We start from the raw sequence: 17,518 nt of genomic DNA on the forward strand, positions 1-17,518 counted from the left end.
AAAGGACTGAATTAGTATAAATTATGTCGAACTGTGGTCATTAGTATCATTGTGGTCTTGTGATTTCATCTGAACGCATCAACATGAAATTCGTAAGTTACTATTTATTAAGTGCAAATTAAGCAATTTATTATACACAATTTTTAACGATATTTCTAACTTTACAATGCAATGAATTTATTACACATAAACGAGCGAAAATTTTGAAATGCTTTCTTGTCTTCCCAGTTCCTTGCTCTTGCCTTCGTGGCTGTAGCCTCCGCTGCTTCCCTCTCCAGCGAAAAGGACGCCCCAATCATTAGTCAGTCCTCTGACATTAGCCCAGACGGCTCTTACCAATCTCAATACGAAACCGGAAACGGAATCGCCGCCCAAGAATCCGGTGTATTGAAAGCCGTTGGACAAGAACAAGCCGAAGAAGTACAAGGATCCGTAAAATACACCGCCCCTGACGGCACCCCAATCCAACTGACCTACGTAGCTAACGAGAACGGATACCAACCACAAGGTGCCCATCTTCCAGTTGCCCCAGCCCCAGAACCAATCCCAGCTGCCATCGCCCGTGCTTTGGACTGGATCGCCGCTCACCCACAAAAGGAAGAGCCTCTCAGGAAATTCTAAACTTTGTTAAAATGCTGTGTTATATTTTTATATTAAAAATATATAGGTTAAGTCTCAAACACTAAATAAGAATTTTATTTGAGTTTATCACCAATGTGAAATTCCTCAACAGTATCATGCATTCTTTCATGGTACCACCTAGGATTTCATTTACCCCACCAAAAAAAGCCAGATTTACATCCCAATTTTCACAGAACTTGAGACGATTCTATCTTGTATCAGCTGTATTTTGAAATAGAGCACACCCTCAAGGAAGAACTTTACCAACAAGAGAGTATTATGTTTTATTTAGTTCTTTCTGTTGTGGTGATAACTAAATTATTAAATTGATCTTTAAGCTTTCAAAAAATTAAGTACAATATTGATGCTTTTAAATGAAAATAAAATTTAAAATATATAAATAAATAAAACGAATCAAAGTATTAATAATTTTAATAATAATATATATAATAAGAAAATGTATTTAGCTTTGTTGCCATTTGATAAACAAATAAAAACATGCACTTTACAAGACACTTTTATCCTAACTGCAATATCATAAAATAGCAGGATCAGTGTCAGGAAGTCTACAAAATTTTAATGAATATTAAAATCCAATTAGATGTTATTACGAAAACATACTTCACAAACAAAATCAGGATTAAACTGTTCTGAAACAATAAAAATATCTGTTGCATCTGTGTCACAATAAAAACAATAGTTAAACAATGCTATTTTTTAATGTAAAAAATATAAACAACAACTAAGAATAACACATCAAATTTAGAATCTCTTGAGCGGTTCTTCCTTTGGTGGATGGGCGGCAATCCAGTCCAAAGCACGGGCAATTTGAGCTGGGATTGGTGGGGGAGCTGGAGCTACTGGAAGGTGGGCACCTTGTGGTTGGAAACCGTTTTCGTCGGCGACGTACTGAAGGGCAATTTGGGAGCCATCATCGGCGGTGTATTGGAAAGAACCTTGTACTTCTTCGGCTTCTTCTGGACGTCCGGCGTTCTTCAAGGCACCTTGTTCTTGGGCTGCGATTCCGTTACCGGTCTGGTAGGACGATCTGTAAGAACCGTCTGGGCTGATGTCAGACTCTTGGCTGATGATCGGGGCTTCTCTGTCGGCCTGGCCTGCGTAAGCAGCAGCCACTAAAGCAAGAACGAGGATCTGGCGAAAGAATAAACGTATTAGTTATAACAACAAATTATTGACTTCAGAGGGATAATACTAACAGCTTTCATGATGCTGTGATCTAGAGAAACTCTTTCACTATGTAAATTTCGATCGATACCACAAGCATTTATACTAATCCATCGACGTGATGTTTTGTAATCTAGAAATCTTATTATATATTATTTTTATGTGCCAACCATCAATTTATAAACCTCCTTAATCTTTCAGGGACTTATTGAAATATACGTTGTTGCATTGGATGTCTGTCGAAATTTTGCAGTAATGAAAAATATGAATTGAAGAAAACTTTTATGTATTAACTTTAGAAAAATAATAGATAAAATGCTTTACAATATATTATAGAATTATGAAATTTTTGCATAAAGAATGTGTTGTTTTAACAGTGATTTTGCAATAATTATAAAGTTCAACTCACTTAATCTTCGTAGTCAAAATTAATTACTAAATTCATTACTAGTGGTTCTATAAATTTATTATTTAATTACAAAAATGTTTTATTGTATCTAATAAATTATTATAATTCATTACATAATGATTTGTAATTTACCTAAATGTTACAGCAGAAATATTTTGTAATTCACTGCCATTGATTATAAAACTAAAATTATCATTTTTTATTAAACGTGTATGCAATTTTATTTTGTTAATGAAAACTTTTTAAATATTCAAATACCTAAAGAATCGACTTCCAATTATATGAAACTTTCTAATTGGAATGGATTTAATAACAGCATTCCGAAAACATTCTGCAATTTTGATAAACCGTCGATAATGTAGTGCAATTTCGCAAGAGTAAATAAACTTTTATTACTCCTACATAAATTTCATTATACAACGTTCAACGTTACAAAAGCCAGAAGACTCACAATTACCTGTTCATTCATTTTCTTCCAATTTACCAGGCGAATGAAACGTGCCACGACATCGGCTAATTCCTCGTCTTCTCACCACTTTGCAGCATCGGGACGTTCATTTTCCCATTGTGTCTCAATATCAGTATTTCTATTGCAGATTTGTTAAGTACTCCTTCGACACGATATTTTATTCAACGAAATGCTGAGCTTTAAAAGAAAGTGATTTTTCTATTTGACTTGTAGTTCAAGGGATTTCTTTATAAAAATAACATAAACACGAAAAGGTCAAAATGTGAGGAAGCCAACTTATATTATCAAAATATAAACACATATTACAATTAATTAACCAAAGAACACTCTTTGATTGTTTATTAAATATATATTATAACATTGTATCACATTAATTCTGTTTAGAAAAGCCTCTTGGCTGGTTCTTCCTTGGGTGGATGGGCGGCGATCCAGTCCAAAGCACGGGCAATTTGATCTGGAATTGGTGGTGGGGCTGGAGCAACTGGAAGGTGGGCACCCTGTGGTTGGTATCCGTTTTCGTTGGCAATATATTGAATGGCAATTTGACTTCCGTCCGGTGCGGTGTATTGGGAGGAGCCTTGTACTTCTTCGGCTTCGTCTTGGGAGCCGGCGTTCTTCAATACACCTTGTTCTTGGGCGCTGATGCCGTTGCCAGTGGCGTAGGCAGTCCTGAAGGAGCCGTCCGGACTGATGTCGGATTCCTGACTCAGGATGGGAGCGTCGCGTTCGCTGGACAAGGTCGCACCGTAGGCGGCAGCCACGAAGGCAAGAACCAGGAACTGAAACGTCAGATGGCGATTAACTGTGTGAACAGAGTTTGGGGTGAATTCAGCATAAATAGTTAAATATTGCTTCGGGCTTATAAACACTATTTATTTTATTAAATTTATATCACCAATTTTTAACGGCTTGTCATATTTTTCACTGGAACTTCTTCGTTCTCGGTAATTATATTTCACCTGCCGTTTCGCAACTTTTTACTCAACTCACACTAGCTTTTTTTAATTTTTATCCACCATAAGTATTTGTGTTTACTTACTGCTTTCATTTTGATCTGATAGCTATAACACTCTAGAACACAATGATCTACTAACTTCGGTTCATCTATTTATACTAATGTGGTCGTTTACTCTTTTGAAATCAAAATTTATCAATATCAAGGTTTATTGATATTTAGATTCTTTAATGATATCATTCCTATTTGATTGACATTTTGCCAACGATGAGATTTGGTTGATAAAATTCAAATTGGCTCCAAAGAAATTTCGTTTAGTCATGTAATAAATTATTTAAAACATGTGAAATTTTATGAGACTTTTACTATTTTTTATTTAATTTAGAAAGACCAATAATCTAGAGACTGTTAATAAATTAACCTTTATGATAAGCAAATCTTTCGGGAATTAATTAGACAACTTGTATGGCTGTTAACAACCCTAAACCAGAAACAAATTAACATTCAGAATAATTATCTACTTAACTGATCCGTCAGAGATCTATTTACTCTGTTAAGTAAGTTATTTAACAGTAAATGATATGCTGACAGGCGAATTTCCCGCACTGTGATTGCCACACGTAAACCGACTATTACCTATAATTGTAATTGAATATACCATTAAAGGGAAATCAAACATGACGATATCGATTCGGTTCCGGCAAATCTTATGTAGCAAATAATAATCTTTGATATATCCATAAACAACGATTATGTTATATTATCGTAGCAGTAACAATACTATTAAATAAAGCACGTGACTATCAAATTATTCACTGTGAAAAAATTACGAATTAGAATATTTTTTTCTGCTTTTTTTAAGAGCCACATTGAAATTTAAACCTTGCTCGTCTTTTCACAAATACAACAGCTTTAATAGAGGATTTAATAAATACCTCTATTAAATTAACTAAACGTGGTTATCTGCGATCACACGTGCTGAAAGGCCGGAATCACATCTGCGTGGTTCCCTTACATTATTAAAGTTTCTTTTTCTACCTATTACTTTCACCGAGCGGAGTCAAAACTCCCGGGCAACGAAACTATGGGAAAAACACAATCAACGCTAACTGCCTACTCCAAGAATCAGGTTTCGGGCTTGTAATTGTTTCGTCCTCAGTAAAATAAACAAGAAACTTAATTCGCCGAATTAATAACTGTCCCTTACTTCATTTGAGCGAAGCTGGATGCCCGGCTGATGTTCGTTGTTTGCCATTAGAAAAATTGTTTATGCTCATGTAAAACGGAGAGAAAAATTGTAGGTTTTAAATTAAATAATGGCGTCGGGTTTTAATTTTATGTTTGAAAGGAAAGTGAAGACCACTACGTTTTTATCAGGTGAAACTACTGCTCTACTGTCAATGTATTCAAAAATTTAGCATATCCAGTGGGTACGTAAAACCATGGAAATTTTAAGAATGAAATTTATGTAATATTTATAGAAACAATCATTGCCTAATTAAAAAATGAAATTCCTCCCACTCGGATCGGGTCACGAGCTCGACATAATCAAATTTTACAACTTCAAGGATTTCCACTAATACAACAAAAGAGGTCAGACCCAAATCTTCAAGTACTTATTCAATCAATATTGTTCGTTGCATTTAGATAAATAATCGCTAATTGTTATTTGATTAATTGTTCAAATTTTACATTCGACTTTCTCTCTTCGGTATTGAATTAAAGCAGAAAATTGGCACCGACTAGAAATTGAAGGACTTTTTCATTATCTACGTATATTTGCATTTTTATTATTGCATGTGTTCGTGTGCGCATAACTATTTCGTTTAATAAATTCCCATCACTGAAATAACAAAAATGTCATTGAGGAGAATTTTTTTAACCAGTTCAATACAGCGGCCGAATTGTGTGTTAGTAAACAGCAAAACGATCATATAATAGAGTTTCTTAAAGCAGTTTAAACTCTCAACTTATTGAAAATAAACTTAGTCGGTAGCAATAAATTTTGAACATTATCAACATGTTGTCCACTTGTCAGAGTCTGTGTCGAATCCAATCCATTATTCACAAGGGATGAACATGTCGGCTGGAGACACGTTCAGTTCTAACCCTATTTGACGCATCTGATACGTTTTTCTTTGTCAAAAGGTCGCAAGAATAATATTCTCCGACATTTCGTCTCCTCTCTGATATTATACAAGATGATGTATTACTTCTTATTTCTCTCGTGAGCTGAATTATTAAATCGTCCTTCCGAGAGGCCAATTGTCCTTAGTTTATTTTTACTTTTCCGTTTAATTGACCGAGAAATTTTCCACTTAGCGGTCCGACTGAAAGTCCCCTTCGAGCAACTAATAAAAACTAAACAAAAAAAAAATATATATAAACAACCCAGTTCGGGCAAATGTATTATTAAATTTTATTAGTTGAAGAGTTTAAATTAAATTACGGAAACGTTTCCCGTATTTGGTCTGTAACAGAGTTATTTAATTTGACCTTCGATCTGCTAGCGTCTAAACCAAAATGGTTATTACCAGTCTCAGTTCTGTAATGAAGATATATCGTCTAAGAGCACGTCCGTCTCGTTTTCAACAAGTCCCTCTTAGAAAACTTCCCCCTGGTGACAAGTGGAAAAAGGAATTCTTTAGCGCACTTCAATACATCTTAAGGAGATAGCCGACGACGCGCCAATGGAGTTGCAATTAAATGGCCAACAAAAATAGATTAAACACTGACAAGAAAGGGAAGAGATTTAATAATTCAGTTCAGGAGACAAATAAATGTGTCAATTGTTTGATGGCTGAGACAAAATTGTTTATATAAAAGCAACTATTTCGTTAAAATATAACTTGCTTCAATATTTCAAAATCAAGTTGTAAATTAATGTTTGTCATAATGTTGATAAACTGTAGATAAATCTTTACGAGTTTCCAATATTTACGTTCGAAAATTAATGGCTTCCGTTATTAATAAAAATATCAAATTAATTAAGAAACACCCCGGGGTAAGTACATTAGTTAGTTGCAGTATCTAACAAACTAGTTAATTATAATTTTTAACGAGATTGCTGGGTAAAATTTCAAAGTGTAATGTATGCCATTAACGTTTTTAATTAAGATATTAAGTTATACAAAACTACGAAAGTTTCTAACCAACTTAAATCGGTAAGGACTTTTTGAAATCTATACAATGTTTACTAAATAAATTTTAGATGTATTAAATTACAAAGTAACTTATTTAAAAGTTGCCAAATTAGCAAGTTGTTTGGTTATGCTAATTATCCTTACGTATATCGTTATATCGTTAATCAAACTTTACTTATTTCTCTAAAATTATAAATTCGTATAATCAGGATACGCGACATAGACAAATATTTATTTAAAACAATAACGTATTAAAATTTGTTTATTAATGTATAAAATATTAATAATACATACGTCTAATGTTATTTAGATAAGAATTATAATAATTTGTGCGTAACTTTATTGAAACTGAGTAGGTATTCACCACAGCTGCGGTGTCCGAGTGGTTAAGGAGATGGACTTGAAATCCATTGGGTTCTACCCGCACAGGTTCGAATCCTGTCCGCAGCGAAAAATTTTTATTTTTTTCTAGTTTTTTTTTTTTAACTTTTAGTTTTTGTCTAATTAATATGTATGTTGAATACATATAATGAATTTTCTCCATCAAATTTACATAATAAATGTCCATCAATTTTGTTGTGACATTTTTATATATTTAATTAAATTACGATTGAGGATATTCAAAAACGCATTCCATACACAACAAACTGAGCAACCACAAAATGACACTGATGGCTCTGAGGACGTAGGAGCCCAAGGAATTGCAGAACACTGTTAATCTGAAAGCGATGGTGCAAACTTTCAGCAAAAGTGTCCAACGTCAACACCAAGCAAGAAAAATTCCAAGCTTTCCTTCAATTCTGTATCTTTAATGTAAACAATTATGACATTTAGGTTTAAGGTATGCAATTGGAACGCTAACAATGTTAACAATAAAATTCCATGTTTGTTTAATATTCTACACACACATAAAATAGATATAATCTGCAAAGCTGAAACAAAATTGTCAAGCAGACATAATTTCAAAATTAAAAACTACCTAATTCACAGAGAAAACACGCAATACAGTCAGGGCACACCCATCATACACATGGAGAAGTTGCAATTTTTGCTAAAAACTCCAAAATAGAGAGTATACCTAGTCATATAGAGAATATCAGTCAAACTAGCCGACGGAACTGTAATCACATGTGCGTACAACCCTCCATACAATTATTTTTCTATACCACAAATAGACCAACTCTGCAAAAAATACAATAAATCCTTAATCTTAGGAGACTTTAACTCTCGCCACACAACCTGGAATTGTCATAGAAACAATTCCAACGGAGCCACCCTGTTCAACTACATACTTAACTCGGACATTGACCTCCTTTTACCTGAGGACTACCCTAATAACGGGGGCACAAAAATAGATCTAGTCCTATGACTCCGACCACTTCTCAGTGCTAATCAGTATCCAAAACAAATGTCTTCTCACAAATCATATTCCGCTTCCAGGAAACGAATGATGATTTGAAAGCTTTATGCAACCTTCTTTTGATGGCAGATAGACTTACAGTCCATGTCCAGACAGAACCTGAAGGTCATACTGGCATTACCAGTTTGCCATTAACTATTTATTCTTCTTCGAGTCTTTTCTGAGAATGTCTTCTTTGAGGCTTTTTGTGGTGCTAAGCAACAGAATGAACAAAATAAAAATATTCACTAAAAAGAGGTATTGTAATTATTGTACAGTAAATCTCCAAAAAAATCATCATAGATGAAGAGGATATGTAGTCGTATTTTATTATTTATCCACAAGTTCTTGCTCAAAAAAAATATTCGCTGCGAACAGGATTCGAACCTGTGCGGGCAGAGCCCATTTGATTTCGAGTCAAACTCCTTAACCACTCGGACATCGCAGCTACATTAATCTTGAATCTAAATCATGTACATAACTACACATTTTATTAATAAAAGTTTTATTTATTAATTATATTTATTACATTACATATATGTATAGCAAGAATTTAATTACGTCGCAATTCACCGGTGGGATACAAATATTAACTCGAATCAAATCACTTTTCAACGAAATTTACGCAGTTAAGCAGCAGGCGACCCGCAAGTTTCTAAACACAATCATCAACTGATATTTTAAGCGGCGAAATATTTCCTTATGCATAATAATCGTCTCATTATCTACCATCTAGAGGCGTTAAAAGCCAGATTCGACGGTTGATTACATAATGAAGATTAACATTATCGATATTTAATTTCTATATAAAAAAAACTCCGGTATACCCGTATAAAGCATAAATCAAATATATTTCATTCATTAGAATAAAATAGTCGTTTGACATTACGACTTTGCATTTTTATATTAATTATTGATTTTAAAAGCCAAGGCAACAGTTTGCCTAAAGAAAGAAAGTACGTGGATGTTTCAATTTATTTACAAAAATGTTGAAACGTATTGATAAATGAATTGTACATGTAGTTGTAAAGCTGGCCACCCACGCAAATATTGTCAACAACAATATGGTTCGTATTGTTAAAGTTTTGTTATTTTGAGATAAGGTTATCGGTCACAGTTAAGTATCCCTAATCCATAATTAAATAAAGATTTGTGTAAATAATTTTAATATTATAAAACTCCCACATAAACATACATAAACTAATATTTGTAAATCATAATTTGATTAAATTTATCGGGTGCTTTTAGTATTTTAATACACTAAAATCATCCCCGAGCCATTTATGTGTTAAACGTAAACTTGATGTTTTGCTCGTAGTATGATAATATAAAACAAGAGTATAACTGAAATTCATACAAAACAACTAACATCGGTAAACAAAATAATTGGAATATAATTTCATTTGTAGATATTTCAGTCAAAAGCAGTACTTGTATCACAAATTTGCCGTAAATTCCATTTGAAAACTGACGTTACGTGTCTCTATTTTTTAAATATCTATAGTTAGTTGTTAATTAATTGCACGTCTATGTAACACCAGTAACAATTTTGAAGTATTTATAAGTCTGACAAAATAAATTTCCAACGAAAACTATTAATATCATCAAAAACAGCAATTACACAAATTTATACAATCTTTATACACTGGAAACAAGCATTATGCCCATCTACAGGTATTTTACAAACCCCTTTCTAAATTCTGATTTTTCCGAGTCAGAGCCCGAAGTGCCAAAAGATGAAATATGCCAGACGGTTAAAGAAATATTATCCAAAATCACGACCAAGGTCGAAGCCACACAGGAGAACGCTTCCGATGGAATCTATTTGGGTACTGCCGGTATAGCCTACATGTTTTACCAAATAAGTAAGAACCCCGTCTTCGAAAATCAAAAAACACACTTATTGAACGAGGCAATTCGCTACATGAAGCCTGCATTGAACATTGCTAAGTACAGCACCAAATACCCCGCAGACATTCCATCATTTATTTTGGGTAACGGTGGAATATACGCAGTGGCGGCCGCCATTTACAGCACACTGGGCGACATGGAGCAGGGTCACTTGTACTCGCAGCAGTACCAAGAGGCTGCAAAGATTTGCAATGCACCCTCGTTTTTAAACAATGGTTCTGATGAGCTGTTCGTTGGAAGAGCTGGTTAGTATCACTTAATTTGCATTGTATACTACTAAATGTTCAAATGTTACAGGGTACATTATGGGGGCGTTGTGGATAGCAAAGGAAACTAAAATAGCAATGAATAAAGATGAAATCTGGGATATATGCTCAGTAATTGTTTCATCAGGAAGAGAATATTCTAAGGCGAACAAGAGTGCTTCGCCTCTTATGTACTCGTACTACCAAATTGAGTACTTGGGTGCTGCCCACGGATTGTCATCTATATTACTAGCCCTTATGCTAGTACCAGGATACTTGGACGAACACCTTGATGTGAAGAAAGACGTACAGTTATCTGTGGATTTCTTATTAAACATTCAAGACAATGAAGGTAAAAATGTTAATTGAAACAATCAACTGGTATTAATACAAGATTAAATTTTTAGGTAACTTTCCCGATGCAACTGATGAGATTGGACTTGTGGCACAATTAGTGCACTGGTGCCATGGTGCTGGCGGGATTATTTATATGATGGCCCGAGCATACATTGTCTTCCAGTCACCCAAATACCTTAAATCCTGTGAAAAAATGGCCGATCTGATATGGAACAAAGGATTATTGAAAAAAGGACCGGGCATCTGCCACGGTGTTGCCGGCAGTGGTTACGTATTTTTGCTTATGTATAGGTTAACTAAGAAGCCGTTGTATTTACATAGAGCAGTTTCCTTTTTTAAGTTTATGGGAACACAAGAATTTAAAGACGACGCGAGAATTCCCGATTCTCCATACAGTTTGTTCGAAGGAATTGCTGGTACCGCTTGCTTTTTGGCTGATTTAACTTATCCGGATTCTGCTGTTTTCCCCTTTTTTGATGTTTTTGATTGAGATATTTTTCGTGTTGGAAACCATTAAATTTACTGTTTCCTAACCATTGACTTTCATTCACATTATTATTAATATAAACAGAGTGTCACCAGGATGGATCCACCTTGTCGTAGTCCTGGGGCTCAGTACCGCTCCACAAGCCAGTGGTGGTGGGAAGCCAACGGATCTAACTGCAAGTCCAATCCATACCCAGGAAGATCTCGGATCTTCCTCAGATTGGACTTGTTCTTCCGAACCCAGTTGACAGGGGGCTGGCATCTTTGTCAGTCCCACGTCTTCTGGTTCAGTAAACCCGTATATGCAAATATACGCCCTGTTTTCCCCATATGTGAGTAATCGCATATGAGAAGCATTTGGTTATGATCTCCGGATCGGTACCCGGAGAGGGGTTTTTACATTTTCCCCTCTCTGTTCCAAAAAAAATATATAAACAGTGTGTGGATACCTTTAGAATAACGTTGGCGCCGTGGTTTAGAAAGTTTTATCTACATACTAATTATCGTTATTAACAGTCAAGCTGTTACTACAATAACACCCATTATTGGAACTTAATAAATGGCACAATAAAAATATTTTAAATATGAATTTTATCCTCCTCATTCACAAATATTTAATAAAGTGGAAACTTAAAAGCTTTTGAAGTTGCAATATTTAAAAGAATTTTAATTAATATTTCCGTAGAAATGAACAAAATAATGCACAAAAACATTCACAGAGCACAATTTTCGTCGAAATATTTAATTTGCATGTTATCAGTTCAGCAATTTGTTTTTGTCCTCAGACACTTCCTTTTCTATCTAAAGGACGATTTTACTACCCACGTTGTTTCAGACCTTTTGAACCTATTTGTTCCAACATCTGCGAACAATTTAGTCAATGACCTGAAGCTGTTATCGATGCATATTAACATCTGGTTAATTTAAATATCTAAAAAGTAATTACACCATTTTAAAAATGTTAATTTCATTAGGCATAATAAAAAGGTTCATGATTACTTTAATTTATGGAAATTTCAATCGATTAAATATTTTTAATAAGACCTTCTGATTGTACTTACTGATTTATTTTGAGTTTTTTAATGTGACCCATTATTAAATATGAATATTAATACAACAAGCCGTTCGTCCTCTCTTAACAGCGCATAAGGACGAATCTTGACTCTTAAATTATCCTTAAAATAAGCGAAGATTAATTACTTGATGCATATTGGTCCAGACACCCGATAGTCCAAGTGGAGAAATAGGAAAACAAAAGATACACGTTCGCCGAAAGCTTGATAAATTGCCTTGGAATGTGATTTGCATACAGAAATTCAATTGAAGATTTTAAACCATTATAAATTGAATAAATTACGCTGTGTCTTTCACTGAATGGTGAAAATAAACAAATACATACCTCGACCACGAAATTTCGCATTTTCCGAAACGATTTGGTTAGATGGCGGATTTCCTTTTTGTATTGCACGAAAATAACTAAACCACTTGAAAATCTTCAAAACAAATAAGCGCCTTATTGGTAACCATAAAATTTAATTCAGGCGATGCAAGTAACATGGTGCAATGTAGTTAATTAACCAAATGAAGTATTTAATTATTCGAAGAATTTTCGTAATCCCAAAACGACTTCACACTGGCGATCCTCAAAGCTTAGGTAGCGAATTTTCCGTAGTGCTATTAAAGGATTGATCTTATACAGATCGCCCTCTAAATTCTTGTGAAAATGAATAAATTGTACGGTTTTCTTTGTACTTGCTAATTGGATATCTGCATCGGAATTTCACTCCAGTTAATTAATTTAACTTCAAATGTTAAAATTAGGTTTTTTTTTTATTTAAAGCAAATGGAATATGTAAATTTATGTGAATATTTACTATACTAATGAAGGCTAAATCACACAAGCTGATAAAAATAATTTTGCTTATTGGTCGTTATTTTTAATTTTAAGCGATGAAATTCGTCCAAGTTTGTTTAGTTAATTATCAATTTGTTTATAAAACACCGAAACTCAATTTGTAAAGTACGGCTTTATACTTTTATTTGTTTAACAAGTAATTGTTAGGTTACAGTTAGTTTAATAACTATGTTCCATGTGTGTTATAAATTACCGTGATACATTTTAGTAGTTAAACTGTTTGCATATTATGAACTTATATTATAATAAATTCTGAAATGTTAATCGACCAAAAACACCTCGAACCAGAAACGCCCAAACAAAAATATCCACGTGTATCCTGATTAAATTTTAAAAGTTTTTCATCAACTTTAAGCTGACGTAGTGTTCTTACAATTTAGCGAGGGGCTATAGTAAATTCAATTTTAGTCCGGTGAATTCCGGTCGGTATCCTTTGGGATTCTTCGAGGCGCATCAGTGTCGGTCAAACTGTTGCGAAAAGTGAATACATCCACATCCATCCAATTCAATGTGTTTCTGGAAGGCTTTAAAGTTTCGCTATTGTCCATTAACTTGCAGACAATTTAATTAGTGAAAAAGAAATTTAAAAAAAAAAAAGCAATTTTAGGTTCAAAGAATGCTTTGTTTTGATTCCAATTGAAATTACAAAGTAAAACGTTATTGCTGATGAAGGTAGAATAAAAAAAACAATAGATCTGGGATCCGTTATTAAATGGAGGTTTTGTGAAAGTAAAAAGTGTTCTGAAGTATTATCGTGCCGTTGTTTCAGCTCGGATAGTTCATGTTTAATAAATGATTGACTTATTATTTGCCAACATCATTATTTATGAACCGGATAGGATAATCCAATGTACATTGACAAGCAATAACTCAAAATTAAAATAAACACTTTAAATTTTCAGAAATTTTTCGTTCGAGCATTAAAATTGTCATACAACTTCTCAACAAAAACAAGATTAAAAGTTTGCCGGAGCTTTGCAGGCAAAGTTGTTGAACGGATTGCGAACGTTAGACAGCACTGTGCAGATTTTAATGACTTGTCTCCTTTTATCCTAAGATAAATGGTTATAGGAAGGAGATTAACGATATTACGGATATTGGCCGAATGACCCGGTTTCGACAAGGAGAAAAAATAAAATCTTGCTTTTGTTTTCGGCGAATTTAAATACGGCATACCATTCCAATTGGGGATTTAAAATTCATTAAGGGTACACAGGCAATATAATTAGAAGTACTAATTTAAATGGCGGTTCGTTTCACATTTAATTAAATATTATCTGTTGTGATTAACATAATTAGAATAAACATCGTTTGATGTTGGATGGATAAGAGCAACGATTCGGTTTCGAAATGGTACAGATATTGAGTTTATTCATTCATTTTGATTAAATAAGAATTATTTAAACAATGATTCTGATGAACTGTTCCTTGTAATAATAGCTTTACTAAATATTTTAACGTTACAAGATAAGATATAAGGGTATTTTAAAGGAAACAGGGATAAATAAGGATGGAGTTTAGAAGATTTTCAAACAATGGTTCTGATGAGCTGTTAAATGGATTATCAAAAACAGCAATTACAAAAAATTATACGACCTTTATATACTGGAAACAAGTATTCAGCTCATCAACAGGTATTTTACAAACCCCTTTCTAAATTCTGATTTGTCTGAATCAGAGTCTGAAGTGCCAAAAGATGAAATGACATTTATTTTGGGTAACTATGGAATATATGCAGTGGCAGCCGCCATTTACAGTACACTGGGCGATATGAAGCAAGTTCAAATGTATTCGCAGCAGTATCAAGAGGCTACACAGGTCGAAGCCACACAGGAGAATGCTTCCGATGGAATATATTTGGGTACTGCCGGTATAGCCTACATGTTTTACCAAATAAGTAAAAACCCCATTTTCGAAAATCAGAAAACACATTTATTGAACGTGGCAATTCACTACATGAAGCCAGAATTGAGCATAGCTAAGTACAGTACCAAATACCCCGCAGACATTCCATCATTTATTTTGGGTAACGGTGGAATATACGCAGTGGCGGCCGCCATTTACAGCACCCTGGGCGACATGGAGCAAGGTCACTCGTACTCGCAACAGTACCAAGAGGGTGCACAGATTTGCAATGCACCTTCGTTTTTAAACAATGGTTCTGATGAGCTGTTCGATGGAAGAGCTGGTTAGTATTATTTAATTTGCATTGTATACTACTAAATGTTCAAATGTTACAGGGTATATTATGGGAGCGTTGTGGATAACGAAGGAAATTAAAATAATTATAAATAAAGATGAAATCTGGGATATATGCTCAGTAATTGTTTCATCAGGAAGAGAATATTCTAAGGCGAACAAGAGTGCTTCGCCTCTTATGTACTCATACTACCAAATTGAATACTTGGGTGCTGCCTTGATGTAAAGAAATACATAGAGTTATATGTAGATTTCTTATTAAACATTCTAGACAATGAATGGTAAAAATGTTAATTGAAGCAACCAATTAATATAAGATTAAATTTTTTAGGCAACTTTCCCGATGCAACTGATGAAATTGCACTTGTAGCACAATTAGTGCACTGGTGGTTCAAGGATGCATTGTCTTTAAGTCACCTTAAATCCTGTGAAAAAATGGCAGATCTGATGTGGAACAAAGGATTAATGAAAAGGCCGGGCATCTGCCACACAATTAGTACACTAGTGTCATTGTGCTGGCAGTATTATTTATATGATGGTTCAAGGATACATTGTCTTTAAGTCACCCAAATACCTTAATAATCCTGTGAAAAAATGTGATATGGAAGGAAGGACTATTGAAAAAAGGACCGGGTATCTGCCATGATGATGCAGTGGTTACATATTTTTGCTTATGTATAGATTAACTAAGAAACCATTGTATTTACATACAGCAGTTTCCTTTTTTAAGTTTAAGACGGTGAGAAAGTTCCCGATTCTCCAGATTGTTTATTTGAAGAAACTGCTTGGTTTTTGAGTTGATTTAACATATTCACATACTACTGTTCTCCATTTTTTTGATATTTTTGGTTAAGATATTTTGAAGCAACAAATTGATACTAATATAAAATTAAATTTTTAGACAACTTTCCCGGTGTAACCAATGAGATTGGTCTTGTACAGTTATTACCCTCGTGCCATAGTGCTGGCGGTATTATTTATGTCATGGCTCGAGCATACATTGTCTCCCAGTCCTCTAAATATCTTAAGTCCTGTGAAAAATTATATGGAACAAATTAAATATTTATAAGTTATTACATATTAAATGTATTTTTTATATTTTATATAAAAAGTAATAGAAACAAACAATATTTATAATAAAACGTATATGTATGTTTATAATCAAAGATTCTGTATTGATTAATAGCCAGGCCAATTTGTTTCAAATAATTTTTAGATAAAGCAATTGTTATATTAAAATTTTAATTTCATGAATACATATAACATCAATTATGTTATATTATATTTAACCATTAGTATAATAGAAAACCAATTATGAAACACCAACCATTAATTAAATGTATTTAAATTAAAAATTATCACAAAACACGACTTTTAATTAATTTATATTTATTTAAACAAATATATTAATTTTAGTTGTAAACTTGTTGGATATTTGCTATAAAAATTATTAAATTATCTATCTATGAATAACTTATTGTTTTGTTTTTACACAAGAAGTTTTTACGTGTTTTAAAATAATAAAAAAATTAATTATGACAAAAATATAAAAAAATATTTCGATATAAATAATTAGATATTAATATATTTATAAGGTATATCTTAGTGGAGTTCTTATTATAACTTACTCGTCTTTATTAATGTGATAATAACATCGAGGAACAGAGATTTGTGGCAGCAGTTAGGGCAATGTATTTGTTGGCAACCAATTTGTAGGAAAGCAAACATTGTTATCGAGACCTTCGAACAAATGAATAGCGGCAGTTAACCCTGTCAACTCAACTCTTATGCCGAGGCGGTGGCTTAGAATAAATATGGTCACGTCCACTAACCATATCAGATATCGTATTGAGATACATCGAACCTGTCGCTTGTTTTTAATTTATATCTATCGGCTCAATTTTCGGCTACTTTTAATCATAAGGGGATGATGATATCATTTTTGGTATAATATAATATATTATTTGGCAAAAAAATAATAAGGAAGCCGTAATTTTGGTAAAAACATTTCATCTTGTTAAAACAAAAATAATAAAATCAATAAACGTGATATTACATTAATTACTTGAAATATTTTACTCTTGTTATCCAGTTAGGAAAGTGTCTGCAAGACATAAATTCGTGAAACATCCAACAAAAACTCCGGGCTTTAGTTTTTTAATTTTAATCCAAACTTCAGGAGTGGCCGGAATTCGGTTTTATAATAAAAAACAAAACTGCCTGA

At 33.4% G+C, this 17,518-nt stretch overlaps 5 protein-coding genes and 2 non-coding genes across 7 annotated transcripts; 4 read left to right on the top strand and 3 right to left on the bottom strand.

The window, feature by feature from the left end:
- Nucleotides 1-51: 51 nt before the first annotated feature.
- Nucleotides 52-693, top strand: LOC109598887 (larval cuticle protein LCP-17-like). The gene is made up of 2 exons (XM_020014794.2): nt 52-92; nt 229-693. The coding sequence occupies exons 1-2, from the start codon at nt 84-86 to the stop codon at nt 619-621; spliced, it is 402 nt and encodes a 133-aa protein (XP_019870353.2). The 5' UTR covers nt 52-83; the 3' UTR covers nt 622-693.
- A 628-nt stretch (nt 694-1,321) lies between these two features.
- Nucleotides 1,322-1,873, bottom strand: LOC109598760 (endocuticle structural glycoprotein SgAbd-2-like). Its single transcript, XM_020014687.2, has 2 exons — nt 1,839-1,873; nt 1,322-1,773 (listed from the first exon to the last, which is right to left on the bottom strand). The coding sequence occupies exons 1-2, from the start codon at nt 1,845-1,847 to the stop codon at nt 1,384-1,386; spliced, it is 399 nt and encodes a 132-aa protein (XP_019870246.1). The 5' UTR covers nt 1,848-1,873; the 3' UTR covers nt 1,322-1,383.
- Nucleotides 1,874-2,965: 1,092 nt separating this feature from the next.
- LOC109598959 (larval cuticle protein LCP-17-like) lies at nt 2,966-3,735 on the bottom strand. Its single transcript, XM_020014872.2, has 2 exons — nt 3,724-3,735; nt 2,966-3,463 (listed from the first exon to the last, which is right to left on the bottom strand). Exons 1-2 carry the CDS (start codon nt 3,730-3,732, stop codon nt 3,065-3,067), a joined length of 408 nt encoding a protein of 135 aa, XP_019870431.1. The 5' UTR covers nt 3,733-3,735; the 3' UTR covers nt 2,966-3,064.
- Nucleotides 3,736-7,150: 3,415 nt separating this feature from the next.
- On the top strand, nt 7,151-7,232 carry Trnas-uga (transfer RNA serine (anticodon UGA)). The gene has a single exon. It is a non-coding gene; the product is annotated as a tRNA-Ser (tRNA).
- Nucleotides 7,233-8,547: 1,315 nt separating this feature from the next.
- On the bottom strand, nt 8,548-8,629 carry Trnas-cga (transfer RNA serine (anticodon CGA)). The gene has a single exon. It is a non-coding gene; the product is annotated as a tRNA-Ser (tRNA).
- Nucleotides 8,630-9,749: 1,120 nt separating this feature from the next.
- On the top strand, nt 9,750-11,227 carry LOC109598970 (lanC-like protein 3 homolog). The gene is made up of 3 exons (XM_020014881.2): nt 9,750-10,337; nt 10,390-10,689; nt 10,745-11,227. Exons 1-3 carry the CDS (start codon nt 9,842-9,844, stop codon nt 11,182-11,184), a joined length of 1,236 nt encoding a protein of 411 aa, XP_019870440.1. The 5' UTR covers nt 9,750-9,841; the 3' UTR covers nt 11,185-11,227.
- A 3,569-nt stretch (nt 11,228-14,796) lies between these two features.
- On the top strand, nt 14,797-15,520 carry LOC109598555 (lanC-like protein 3). The gene is made up of 2 exons (XM_020014469.2): nt 14,797-15,283; nt 15,336-15,520. Exons 1-2 carry the CDS (start codon nt 14,797-14,799, stop codon nt 15,518-15,520), a joined length of 672 nt encoding a protein of 223 aa, XP_019870028.2.
- Nucleotides 15,521-17,518: the final 1,998 nt, after the last annotated feature.

The sequence above is a fragment of the Aethina tumida genome, chromosome 1 (assembly GCF_024364675.1).
Source record: "Aethina tumida isolate Nest 87 chromosome 1, icAetTumi1.1, whole genome shotgun sequence".
Lineage (NCBI taxonomy): Eukaryota > Metazoa > Arthropoda > Insecta > Coleoptera > Nitidulidae > Aethina > Aethina tumida.

Bases quoted from the DNA above. Each gene is read 5' to 3' on its own strand.
- LOC109598970 (XM_020014881.2), top strand. From the start codon at position 9,842: ATGCCCATCTACAGGTATTTTACAAACCCCTTTCTAAATTCTGATTTT. The intron at 10,338-10,389 runs GTTAGTATCACT...CAAATGTTACAG, and splicing joins GCTGTTCGTTGGAAGAGCTG to GGTACATTATGGGGGCGTTG. The intron at 10,690-10,744 runs GTAAAAATGTTA...TTAAATTTTTAG, and splicing joins AAACATTCAAGACAATGAAG to GTAACTTTCCCGATGCAACT.
- LOC109598555 (XM_020014469.2), top strand. From the start codon at position 14,797: ATGACATTTATTTTGGGTAACTATGGAATATATGCAGTGGCAGCCGCC. The intron at 15,284-15,335 runs GTTAGTATTATT...CAAATGTTACAG, and splicing joins GCTGTTCGATGGAAGAGCTG to GGTATATTATGGGAGCGTTG.